General features: G+C 34.4%; 1 protein-coding gene across 1 annotated transcript; it reads left to right on the top strand.

The window, feature by feature from the left end:
• The first annotated feature begins 3,490 nt into the window (after positions 1-3,490).
• Positions 3,491-10,378, top strand: LOC130848637 (olfactory receptor 5D13-like). Its single transcript, XM_057727068.1, has 2 exons — positions 3,491-3,554; positions 9,354-10,378. The coding sequence occupies exons 1-2, from the start codon at positions 3,491-3,493 to the stop codon at positions 10,376-10,378; spliced, it is 1,089 nt and encodes a 362-aa protein (XP_057583051.1).
• The last annotated feature ends 3,918 nt before the right edge of the window (positions 10,379-14,296 follow it).

The raw sequence follows: 14,296 nt of genomic DNA on the forward strand, positions 1-14,296 counted from the left end.
GTGTATAATGGCTAAGATTTACTTTTTCACTTTCAAGAGCACTGTGGAGAATTGTCTGAGTCTTCTAGCATTTTCTATACTTTCAAATTCCTTTATTCTCAGAAAGGAAAAGAGTGCACACATTTAATGTAACTCCCTAATTGATACATCATTCAATGACTTTAGTAAACTTCAGAGAATTATCTATAAAATAATAAGTAACACAGTAATTACCACTTAGACAATTTAAATTAAATTTCCACACAGAGAGTTTGTCATGTAAAGATTTCTGAGTAAGTACACATTACCATTTGGCTGCCCAGACAAATCTTCTATTCTTTTTAAAGTTATTCAAGAATGGGTTTATAGAGTTGCCCTGAAAAGCGATAGCGAACCATCAGACCGTATACATCAAATGCAACCTAGTAAATTGAGTTGTTCAACATTAAGACAGTACACTTAAAAGACATATTTAATTCCACACAGGAAGCACTGATACATTATAAGTGCAAAGAAGTCATATCTCTGTCCCCACAAAGTCCTTAATATCATTTGCTTAAATTGTATTTGTTAATACAAAATTTATTTGCTCTTTGTACACAAAATATCAAAAATAAAATTAAGAACAGCGTACTTCAGAGACAGTTCCAGCAAAATCTAAAATAGTCTTTCATGTCAATCTTGAATTGTGTATAATATAGCTATTGATGTATAATGATAAAATGACATAAAACTTCAGTGATAAGGAGCATTATTGGTGGACTGACTGGGAAGCCCTGCTCTATCAGCTAGAGCATCTTGGTTAACATGATTTAGTTTTGCCCAACTGGCAAACTCACCTCCAGTCTATGCAGTGAACTCTATTTGACATATGCTATAGGTCCTTGTATTTAATATCATAATCTTAATCAAAAAGGGTGACAGATATTAGGTAAATTATAATTTTGAAACTGTAATTAGGTTTCTGTCTTTCAAGAGAAACCAGAACAGATTATAAAGAAAAAAATATCTGGATGGCTGCAAAATCGTTTAGAATAGTATGTTGGTTATTCTGGAAAATGCTTTTGAATGGACATATTTTTACACAAATACAATGCAGAAATTCTCTGTAAATGTTGAAAGTACAATTTTAATCTGAATGTAGAGAATTTAAAAGATTGTGTCTGTTAATATAAATGATTTTATTGTGAGTTCTACAGAGTCCTAATGACAAGCTCTTTATTTCTATGAATGCATTGTAGTCTTCTTACTTTACATTCTTGTTAGTAGTTTGGATAGGGGCAGCTTTTTGGTCTTGTTTCTAAAGAGCTGTGGCAAGATATTTAATGAAAATATTCACAAGATAAAGAGAGAATGTGTAGAATTGCCACTTAATGGAGAAAATGTTATAAGTTGGATATAAACCAGGTTCTGTAAATACTAATTTCCATATTATGTATAGTAATAAACATGACTTCAGGAAATGTGCTGCTGCTGGACAATTGCCTTATGACACACATGTTCCGCAGGTGGTAGGTTATGTTTTTATTGTACAGCTGGTCTTCCTTACTATTCATCATCATCTTAAAGAAAAAGATTTACCCTGAAAGAGAAAAAGAAAATTTAGGTGGGCAGATAGGGGAAGGGAATGTGGAGTGCCTGCATCAATGCTGTGTTTCCTGGATATTGCTGCCTAGATACATAGTTCATTCAAGTCCAAGGACAGTCCTGTAGATGAGAAAATGTTTCACTCGAAGTGCAAAGATAACACCCAACAGAAAGCATATAAAAATGGTCCTGAGCTATGGATCTGAAAGAAAAAACATCTAGCAGTGATTTTCTAGTTACATTTGGTGTTAATTCCGAACTGCAATTTTCAAAGTTCCAGGAAATTCTTTATAAAAATTATAGTCTTATCCTCAGTGTAGATGGTACATTAGGAAGATATCATTTCAGTCTTACATAAACTTATTCCAACAATGTAATAAGAAGGGAACATTTTAAAGTTCATTGTGTGATACCAACATCATCAAATTAAAAGACAAAAAGTATGGAACCACATATCAGAAATAACATGGGAAAACATTTAAAATAGCAAATCAATTCATGATATACAAAAAGAGACAATACTTCATATCTAGGAGGGATTTAATCCAAAAAATGCAATTTGGTATATCATGTCTATTTCATTAACATAATTCACCACATTAATAAAGTAGAAATGTTAGTCACCTCCACAGATGTAGAGAATAGTTAATGATATTAAACAATGATTCATGATAAAAATGCTCAGCAAACTATGGATAGAAGGTTAAAATGAAGGATTAATTTACTCATTTCTGGTTAATGAATTATCCATAGTATGGGAGACCAAAGCCCTGGAATTTTAGTTAGGAGGAGCAGAAGCTTTTCCCCTTAGGAAAATTTGAGTCAATTCCTGCAGAGATTGAAGCATGATAATAAAAAATAGGATCAAACCTCATTACCTTTTTGTAACTGGCTTATTTTTTATTGAAGCAAAATTATTAAAGTATAAAATTAACCATTTTAAAAGTGAACAATTCAGTGGCATTAAAGCATTCACCATATTCATAATACAAACCTATTTACTTCCAAAATATTTTCATCACCTCAGAAAAAATGTCTTATCCATTAAGGAATTTTTCATCATTTCCCCCTTACCACAGGTCCTGATAATAATTGATATTCTTTCTGTCCATATGTAATAGCTACCCATTTTATACATTTCCTGTAAAGGGAGTCACGAAATATGTAACCTTTGTACCTGGCTTCTTTCCTTTAGCATACTGTTTTCAATGTTCATCCACATTATAACATATTCTAGTACAGCACTGATTTTTAAAGTTGAGTAATATTTCATTGTATATACCACATTTAATGTTTTCATTGATGATTTGAAGGACACTTGGGCTGTTTGACCTTTTGGCTATTGTGAATAATACAGTACTTGTCATCAATTCCATTTGGTACACACCTAGGAGTGGAATTGCTGGGTCCCTGAAATTAGCCAAACTTTGAGGTTTGAGGGCATGGCACCTAATACCACACTCACTTCTGACATAAATCTGAAGTCTAAGGAATCCACAAAACCACACTCAGAGATGTTAATTTGCCAAAAGGATTCAAGCAACTCACCAAGAACTATACTCACAGTCACAGTTTATCATGGGCTAAGGATACAGATCAGCCACCCAGAGGAAGAGACACACAGGACAAAGTCTATGCAAGGTTCAAAAGAGAAGCTTTCTTTGTGCTCAGGACATGTTACCATCCCCACATTAACTTGTGATGATACACATGGAATATTGCCAACCAGGGAATTCCATACAAGCCTCTGGGTTCAGTTTGTATTAGGGCTCTGTTACATCAGCTTGACTGATTGACAGATTCTTTGTGCACCTGGATGACCTCAGCCTCAAGGTTGACTGCTACCCCATAACCAAAGCCCCCACCCTACATCACATGGTTAATCTTTCTGGCATAAGCTGTAACCGCATTAAGACTGTCAAATATGGCCAGCCCCACCCTGCTAGCAGGTGTGGCCAGCCTCCTCCCTAAACAGAATTTACTATCAGGTAAGACATAGATTACCTGCTAGAAACTGGGGGAAACAGCTAACTTCTATTCTTCAAGGCCGTTTTTTTTTTCTACTAAGCATTGTGTCTAATAGTAATTTATGATATCTATACAGGGAACCATGAAACTGCTCTACAGTGTCTGCACCATTTTAGATGTCCAGCTGCAATGTATATGACAGTTCCAGTTGCTCCACATGCTTGCCAACACTTGCTATTATATTGCTTTTATTATAGCTAATCCAGAGGGTATAAAATAATATCTCATCATGATATTGATTTGCATTTTCCTAAAAACTACATATGTTGAGTATCTTTACATGTGCTTGTTGGACATTTGTAAAGTTTGTTTCACATCTGGTTTGACGTTTTGACTTAATTGTTTTGTTTCTATAGCTTTTCACTTTATTGACAATGTTTTTTGAGGCACAGCTGTTTTAAATATGAAGGAATTCTATTTTATCAGTTTTTTCTTTTCTCACCTATGCTTTTGTTTCCATATCTAAGAATACATTGCCAAATTAAGGCCATGAAAATTTACTCGTATGTTTATCCTGGAAGAGTTTTATAGTTTATGCTCTTACTTTCAGGTCTTTGCTCAATTTTGAGTTAATTGTTGTATATGTTATGAATTAAATGTCCAACCCCATTACTTTACATGTGAATGTTCAGTTGTCCTGGAACCATTTATTTGAAGAAACTATTTTTTCCATGTTGAATGTTAAGAGAGCCATAACCTCAGAAGCACCACGATGATGGCGAGGTACAAGCTGGAAGAAACCAGAGCCTCTATAGAGCAGAGCTGCCCAGTCAAAATGTGTTTTGAATCTTGCTCTAGTGAGATATGAGCTTCTTCTGCATCAAGCCACTGGGACTTTTAATCTGCCCTTAAAGGCCCAATGGATTGTTACCAAAATTAGTGAATATATCATTCTTTTCATAAACTGCTATTTTTAGGAAAAATGTCATCCAAAACTGTCTTTCAGATTCAATAGTAAATATAAACATGTGAGGGCATGGTCTTATATTTGAAAAACCAATGCAAGTCATTTTCTATTAATAAAATCAATAATGTAAATATAAAGTTAAGTTTACAATATAAATGATGTAATGTACGAAATAAACTATGTAACACTGTTTAGGCAGCTCTATGTTTAGAAACATAAGAAAAAAATATATATATTCATAAGAAAATTTGAAAAATAGATTAAACATGGATTAATAAAAGCTATCTTTATTGTCATATAATTTTCTGTTGCATATTTAAATATTTTATATACATGTAAAATCAAGAAACATATACAGAGTTGTTTATTTTTTAAGATTAATTGAGTAAAGTTGATAATACAAATACCCTAAGCCTTTAGGGAAATAATATGCAACCAAGGTTTCACCTAGATCAGGGTTAACGTCTAATTACTCAAGTTGCAGTCATCAAGGTGATACTTCTCTGATATTCTCTTGTCTCCACATCCCTCCACATCCCTAAGGTCTTGATGGAATATATTTGTGATACAATTTGGTGGATAGTGATGTTATATACAATCACCTGTGAGTATTTGTTTGAGTGCTTGTTATCTGTCAGTTCCATTTGGTACATAGCTAGGAGTGGAATTGCTGGGTACCTGAAATTAGCCAAACTTCAAGGTTTGAGGTCACAACACCTAATACCACACTCAATTCTGACATAAATTTGAAGTCTGAGGAATTCACAAAACCACCCTTAGAGATGCTAATTTGCCAAAACGATTCGAGCAACTCACCAAACACTATACTCACAGTCATGGTTTATCATAGGCTAAGGATACAGATCAGTTACCCAGAGGAAGAAACACACAGGACAAAGTCTATGCAAGGTTCAAAAGAGAAGCTTTCTTTGTGCTCAGGACATGTTACCATCCCCACATTAAACTGTGATGACACACATGGAATATTGCCAACCAGGGAATTTCATAGAAGCCTTCGTGTCCAGTTTGTTTTAAGTCTCTGTTATGTGGGCTTGACTGATTGATGGATTCATTGTCCACTTGGATGACCTCAGCCACCAGGTTAAGTGCTTCCCAATAACCAAAAGCCCCTACCCTAAGTCATGTGGGTAATCTTTCTGGCATGGGCTGTAACCACATTGATTGTCAAATGTGGCCAGCCCCACCCTGATATCAGGTGGGACCAACACCCCTCCCTAAACAGACTCTACTATCAGGCAAGACATAGATTACCTGCCAGAGGCTGGGTGGAAAGGTTAACTTCTCTTTATGTAAGGCCATTTTTTTTTTCTATTAAGCATTGTGTGTAATAGTAATTCAATGTTATCTATATGAGTAACCATGTAACTGCCTTCTACAGTGTCTGTACCATTTTAGATGCCCAGCCTCAGTGTATGACAATTCTAGTTGCTCCACATCATTGCCAACATTTGCTATCATATATTTTTTATTATAACTAATCCAGTGGGTGTAAAGAGATATCTCATCATGATATTCATTTGAATTTTCCTACTAACTCAATACCTTGAGCATCTTTTCATGTGCTTGTTGGCCATTTGTAAATATCATTTTATATGTGGTATGATTTTTTGACTTTACTGTTTCAGTTCTGTAGTTTTTCTTTTCACTTTATTGATTTTTTTTGATGCACAAATCTTTTAACTTTGGAGGAAGTTCAAATTATCTATTTTTGTCTTTTCTTGCTTATGCTATTGTTGCCACATCTAAGAATCCATTGCCAAGTTAAGGCCATGAAAATTTACCCCTATGATTTTCTTCTAAGGGTGTTACAGTTTATGCTCTTACATTCAGATATCTGTTCAATTCTGAGTTAATTACTCTATCATTTATGAGGTAAGTGTCCAACCCCATTATTTTACATGTGAATGGCAGTTGCTCTGGCACAATTTACTTGAAGAAATTACTTTTCTGCATTGAATGTTAAGAGAACCATAACCTCAGAAGCACCATGATGATGGTGAGGTACAAGTTGGAAGAAATCAGAGCCCCTATAGAGAAGAGCTGCCCAGTCAAATGTATTGTGAATCTTGCTCCAGTGAGATATGAGCTTCTTCTGCATCAGGCCACTGGGATTTTTAATTCATGTCCTTAAAGGCGTGATGGATAGTTACCAAATTTAGTGAATATATCCTCCTTTCCATAAACTGGCATTTTTAGGAAACATATTACCCAAAATTGTTTTTTCAGATTCAACAGTAAATATAGACATCTGAGGTCACTGTAATTATATTTGAAAAGCCAATGCAAGTTGTTTTCTATTAATAAAATCAACAGTGTAAATATAAAATGAAGTTTGCAATATAAATAATATAATGTACAAAATTTTAAAAATTATGTATTTTATAACCATATAAAATCAGGAAAAATATACAGTTTTGTTTTTTTTAAGACTAAATGAATGAAGTTCATAATATGAATGCCCTAAGGCTTTAGAAAAATAGTATACAACCAAGGTAACACAAGGGACAGTGTTAACATCTAATTACTCAAATTGCAGTCCTCAAGGCAATACTTCCGTGATATGCTTCAGTCTACACATCCCTAAGCTCTAGATAGTGTATATTTGTGTGACACTTTTGTGCCAGGGTTTAGTTTTCAGGTTTGATCTTCTCTTTGGTATCTCCAAGTTTTCTTAATTGGTTGGAAAATAGTAACATATGAAAGAATTAATGAAAAATACAGGGGATTTTCCTACTGTTTTCAGTTCTATTTTTATTAAATATTAAGCAGGAGCATTCCTGAAGTTCATTAATCTTAACAAAGACTTCTTGGGTAAATGACCCATTCAAGTGCTTCTGCATTTAGGTGAGTTGACTCATGCCTCTTTTGTTTTACTTTAAAAAGCAAACACAGAGGTCCAGTAATTTTGCAGGAGACAAACACATGTATAGAACAAAGTGCCCACAAATTCACTTAGTTTAGCTGAGAAGGCTTATGGTATTGTATTCCAATTCTTTCTTTCTTTCAAATAATATTTATCCTGATGTCCTCACTGGGTATTCACCATGTAACCAGAAATGAAATATACATTTGGCAAATGGTGAGTAATAAGAAAAATGTGGGCTTTGTCAGTAACATCCATACTTATAAATGACAGGATATGCATATGGTAATTGTGAGTTTGAATGTTTGTATGTATATGAAGGGGATGAAACAAGGAGCAATGTCTATAATGGTAGGTGGTAAAACAAAACATCCTAAGAGAGAATAAGATGAGAAAGTAAACTTTAAGCAAATGGGTATGTTCTATGTAACAGAGCTTGATAAATCCACCTTCACTAAAGAAGAATGTATTAAGTGATACAAGCAGTTTCACAGATCCAAACAGTTTGGGAAAATTCAGGCTGATAATGTAAATGTCACGGATTCACTAATAGAATTTTTTTTGAATCTTAACATCTCTGACTCTCAGGTTAAAATATCATGGAAAATTATTCTCACAATCTTACATAGAATATTTTAAATTAAATGAGTGTGGCTGGGATAATGTGGCCATGATCTAGCTTTGCACTGCTGAGACCTTACAAAGTATTGTTATAGAGGGTCTATAGTGGGAATGGTCTTTGGAAGATGTCTTTCTTACAGGCATGGCATGTGGGGATCAGAGAAAGCCATGCTGTAATGAGAAATCCTTTAGGAGAATAAGGAGAATGTAACTCTGCATCTTAGACTAAAGTGTTGAAATGAATTCTACAGTGTTTCTATTGTGTGGGTTCTAGGGGAAAGGATTTTTATACTGAGTTCCCAAATGTACCTGTCAGTTGATAGCTGTCCATGCTTATGCCTGATTTTCACAACCATGTAAGCTTTTTGAAATCATACCAGTTACTCATAAATTCAATAAATAAGAAAGCTAAATATCTGCTATGCATCACACCATGTCTCATAGCCTTTGAATTCATTATAGAACTATCAATTTCCATTATGGTGATTTAAATTTTGCATTAATATTCTCAGTTTACTATTTAGGTGTTGGCAAGTGGTATCAAGTCATAATCAAGAAATATCCTTGTGTCTCATTTGAAATGGGTCTTTTCCTGACACTTGTCTTTAGAAAAGATATACACTTATTTCAGAATGGCAGAAAATGTTTTTCCACAATCTGAAATTTATAGGCTTCGTCCAGGATTTTCATAGTTCTTATTTTTGTCATTCAACTTCCAAAGTCTGCTATATTGAAAAAAGAAGAGATTTCTGTTCAATGTTGTTTCAACGATTATCACAGCACACATAGCACATATTTTGCTGTGAACCTCCTGATGAATAAAACAATAGGCTATGAAGAATACATTCAAAAATTTTCAAAATTAGTTCAACATAAGTAAAAAAGTTTAGTACACTTTTACAGCACAACGCTGGAATGGGTTGAGAATTTAGTGTTACTAGGAGTAAGAAGGGCACTGAAAAGATATAGAACAACCCAGAAAATATTAAATTAACCATTTTGCAGAGATGTTACCATTTTGAAAATGAACACATAGGTTATCTCATACCTTAGGAGGTGAGGCAGATAAGAAACTGTAGAATCTAATGATATGTTTCCCTCCAATGCAAGAGTTTTCACTAAGGTAGAATTCATGCAAAGAGAGTGTCCCATGAATTAAGCTGATGATACTGAATTTTATTCTTTGAAATAGAACAAGGTCTAGCCTGTTTTTGTTTTTTGTCTTTGTTTTTGGTAATTACACCCACACAAAATTATTATTCACTGTGTAATTGTTATATAAGTAAACTATTAAAGTAAACAGAAATCTAACACTTTAAGCAACACTCTTAACAGAGACCCACTGAGGCTTTCGACACATTTTCTATTCTCTGACCTATTTCAAATTTTGGTTCTTACTCCTATCGTTCACATTCATATTTCTCTACAGGAACCATGAAAATCATAGTGGTGGAGTCACCTTCATTCTCATAGGCTTCTCAGAATATCCGGAGCTCCAGCTGCCCCTCTTCCTGGGGTTCCTGACCATCTATTCGGTCACTGTGCTGGGGAACCTGGGCATGGTCCTGATTATCAAGGTCAGCCCCAGACTCCACACCCCCATGTACTTCTTCCTCAGCCACTTGTCCTTTGTTGATTTCTGTTTCTCAACGGTAGTGACAACCAAACTCCTAGAAAACTTAGTTGTGGAAGACAGAACCATCTCCTTCCCAGGATGCATCATGCATTTCTTCTTTGTCTGCATATTTGTGGTGACAGAAGCATTCCTGTTGGCAGTGATGGCCTATGACCACTTGATGGCAGTTTGGAAGCCTCTCCTCTACACAATTTTAATGTCCCAGAAGTTCTGTTCCTTGTTGGTGTGTGCAACATACTCTTGGAGCATAGCCTGCGCCTTAATATACACATACTTTGTGTTGACCTTATCTTTTTGTGCAACTAATTTTATAAATAACTTTGTCTGTGAGCATGCTGCCATTGCTGCTGTCTCCTGCTCTGACCCCTACATCAGCCAGGAGATGATTTTGGTTTCTGCCACATTCAATGAAGTAAGCAGCCTGATGATCATTCTTACTTCCTATGCTTTCATTTTCACCACTGTCATGAGGATGCCTTCCACTGGGGGGCACCACAAAGCCTTCTCCACCTGTGCCTCCTGCCTGACTGCCATTACCATCTTCCATGGGAGCATCCTTTTCCTCTACTGTGTTCCTAACTCCGAAAGTTCATGGCTCATGGTCAAGTTGGCCTCTGTCTTCTACACAGTGGTCATCCCTATACTGAACCCACTGATCTATAGCCTCAGAAACAAAGATGTGAAAGAGTCAGTGAAGAAATTAAGCAATATTAATTTTTTCTGTGATAAAATGTAAAGCGAGAAATATTCATTATTTATTTCTGAGAGTATCTTATGGGTTTTTCAATGGCAAATCAATTCATGAATCTATTGACAGTGCCATATTTGTTCACTTTTTTACTTTATTAAAATAATGTTAAAGTTCCATGAAATAATAGAAATGAAAGACTACTTAAACTAAATTTTTGATTCTGATATTTAAATATAATTTTTTTTTCTATTGTATACATGACCATGTGATTGTCATGATCAAATTTCAGTTTAATTCAAGTCGTGTGAAATGTGGGATTTTTGAGAAGATATGAAGAGTTATCGCTTAGAATGAGGCAGTTTACTTCTTAATATAAAAGTAGTACATTAAGAGCTGTTCAACACAAAACCCTAAATATCTTTTAAAAGAACTGTCTTTAATTCTATGAAAAACATTTTGGCTTTGGAAAATTCCCAGCCAAACAAAAATAATTAAGAAATATATTTCATTTTAAAAGTCCAGAATATGGTATAGTTAAAATATAATCCATACTATAATCAAATGTAAAATATTTTCTATGTGCTTGTGCTAGAAAATGACACAAGTTTTGGAGGTCTATGCCCACCACTCTAGTTTTTCCATTTACATCATTGTAGTTGTACATTATTTATTTATTTATCTATTTATTCATTTATTGGAAATTTTAGAGATAATTTTAGATTCATTTTAAGTTCTAATTACTTTTACTTATTTTCTCCCATGATAATGTTATATACCAACCAAGTAATTGATTATGATATAATACACAGATCTTCTCAAGGTATCAGTTATTCATTGATGGAAAAGAAGCAGTTATGACCTCCAGTATGTTGCAATAATAGCAATCCTTTAGAATTATTGACTTTACTAAGGTAGCTCTGCCGATATGAACTAGGTCAGGTGAGCTTCAAGGCTAACCAGGCCAGCTAAGCTTTGGTCTACAGAACTGTAAATATGTCATCCTCCTTGGACCATTTGGCTAATGGTCTATGTTGCAAGCTGAGTCACAGCAAAGTATGCCCAACAAGAAAATCATATTTCAAGTCTGTTTTTGGATCTCATCTGTTAAAATTTTGAGTCAAAAAAAAAAAAAAAAAAAAAAAAAGAAAAAAAAAACCCACATGGCTAAGTCCAAAGTCAAGATATGAAAAAAGTTACCTGCTTCTGGTAGAGCTGTTACATTATAATGTGACATGAAGAATTTGGCTCAGTATCTACTAAAGATTAATGAAATCATTTAGCAAATCAAAGGTATTCCTCCTTGATAATGCCAGAAAACTCTATGGCAAATAACAGCTAACCCATGACTATGACTAGTTTTACCAAAGTTTTTTGTTGTTGTTGTTTGTTTGTTTGTTATAAATTTATTTACTTATTTTATTGGCTGTGTTGGGTCTTTTTTGCTGTGCACATGCTTTCTTTAGTTGCAGTGAGTGGGGGTTACTCTTTGTTGTGGTGCGTGGGCTCCTCATTGCCATGGCTTCTCTTGTTGCGGAGCTCAAGGCGCATGGGCTTCAGTAGTTGCAGCACATGGGCTCAGTAGTTGTGGATCACGGGCTCTAAAGTGCAGGCTCAATAGTTGTGGTGCATGGGCTTAGTTGCTCTGCAGCATGTGGGATCTTCCTGGAGCAGGGCTCGAACTCGTGTCCCCTGCATTGGCAGACAGATTCTTAACCACTGCGCAATCTAGGAAGCCCACCAAAGTTTTTAATAATTGATAGTTTTTAATAATTGATGTGTTGCTTTAAGCAAATGACAGATTAAATATAAGAATTTGCCTTTTCTACATGTCTTACTAATCATGATTAAAGTTTATAAGCTGAGAGTAGGGTGAGATCATGTGTTATGGTTCTAATTAAACCTATTAAATGTTACTTGTTTCCTCCCATGATTTAGAGTTTCCCATGAAAATTAAGTGGTCTTTACCATAATGCTTTACACCAAATCATGTGTTTGTAGTATTTAGGGATATATAACAAAATTCTCAGCACTCAATGTATTGCAATAGTGACAAGGATTTACTTTAACTTTTGTTGATTATCCAAGGGTCATAACTAAATGTTCCTGTCAGGCACTTTAAAAGTGTGTGTGAGGTGTGTGTATGTGTGGGGGGTGTGTGTGTAGTTTAATAAAGCTCTTTTAAGAACACAAAAATGATTTAGGAAATTTGAGCATGCATCATGTAATATTGGATATATTCAGTAGTTTTCTAAAATAAAAATTAAAGTACATTATTTTAAATATTGACTTTGAAGCTATGTAACTTGTAACTTGGTACTCTGTTTCCTATCTTTAGTGAAAAATAAAACAAGAGGAAAAAGTAAAGAGTAAATAGTTGCAAAATCCTTTTAGCACAGTTTTTGGTGTTTTTTGTTTGTTTGTTTTTGTTTGTTTTTTGGTAAATGCTGTTGTATAGGCAGTTTATTTACACAAATACAATGCAAATTTTTACCAAAAATTCTCATGGTTGTACTTTCAACCTGAAAGTGGACATTTTAACTATGAAGACAAATGTTTGTCAGATATTGATATAAGTTCATTCACTAATGGTTGTATTAAGTAACAGTTATGAGTTATTTCTTTTTCTACAAATGGATTTATATGCTACTCTTCTTTAAAATTTTTGGATGTAGCAGGTATAAATGTAACTTTTTTCTTTGAAGGATTGTGGCTGAACAGTTGCTGAGGATACACACAGTACTAATGAAAGTTGTACAGTTTAACATTCACTTCTTTGTGGAGTAACAATTATATAAATGTCAAATTTCATATGTTGACTAAGTAAAAAACACATCAGCCAATATACTGACTGATGTTGGACAAATATCTCATTGCATTATTATATTACATGACATTTCCTTTACATAAGTGGCTTTTGCTGCTGTTACACATAGTGGGATAAGGAAGAACCTAAGAAAGAATATAGAAACTTACATGGTTCATTAGGGAAAGGTATTGAGGAACATGTGATTCAATATTGTTTCCTGCTAACTGCAGCCTAGATATATAGGACTTTCAAACTCAAGGACAACTTGTTGATAGAAGTAATTTTCCCCTGAAACTTGGTCACATGCAATCTTAACACCAGAAAATAGCATTCAAGGGAGTAAACAAACCCAAGTCTGAGGCTGTGGCTCTGAAAGCAGAAAAATTCATGAATTACTTCTTCTAGTACTTCTTGGTTATTATAGAGCAATAATGTTTATCAACAGAGATGCAGAAATACTAAAACAATTTCTCATATCACATTCAACAATATGTGAAAAATAATATATATTATTCTAGCAATATAAAATTGATGTATCACTTAAAATCCATTGTTGTAATCTACCATGTTAACAAAATAAGGGAGAAAATCATGTTTACTTCAATACGTGTAGTAAAAGCATTTGATTTAATTTATACCTTGTATTAGAGTTTTCCAGAAAAACAGAACTAATAAGATGTGTGTGTGTGTGTGTGTGAGTGTGAGCCTATGTGTGTGTGAGTGTGTGTGTGCAAATAGAGAGACTTATTACAAGCAATTGATATGCTATTATGGAGGCTGATAAGTCTCAATGTCTGCAGGGTGAGTCAGAAAGCTGAAGACACAGGAGAGTGGATGATGAAAGAAGGCCCAGTGTGAAAGTTAGCAGGTTTGAGACCTTAAAAGAGCCACCGTTTCAATTAGAATCTCAAGGCAGGAAAAAGTTGATGTTCCAGTTTGAGAGAAGAGGCAGGAGGAATTCATGGAGGCTCACCCACCAAAAAGAAAACAATCTATTTCACTCAGGCTATGGACTTAAATGTTAATTTCACCCTCAAACACTCTCACAGACATACAGAATAATGTTTGGTCAATTATCTGAGGACTTTATGGCCCAGTTAAGTTTACACATAAAATTAACCATCACACATTGAACAAGATGAAACAAAACAAAACTC

This window comes from Hippopotamus amphibius, chromosome 3 (assembly GCF_030028045.1).
Source record: "Hippopotamus amphibius kiboko isolate mHipAmp2 chromosome 3, mHipAmp2.hap2, whole genome shotgun sequence".
NCBI lineage: Eukaryota > Metazoa > Chordata > Mammalia > Artiodactyla > Hippopotamidae > Hippopotamus > Hippopotamus amphibius.

What these genes read in the sequence shown, in the direction of transcription:
- LOC130848637 (XM_057727068.1), top strand. Translation starts at nt 3,491, where the DNA reads ATGGCCAGCCCCACCCTGCTAGCAGGTGTGGCCAGCCTCCTCCCTAAA. An exon ending in TAAACAGAATTTACTATCAG is followed by an intron (nt 3,555 to 9,353) that starts GTAAGACATAGA and finishes AGACCCACTGAG; the next exon opens with GCTTTCGACACATTTTCTAT.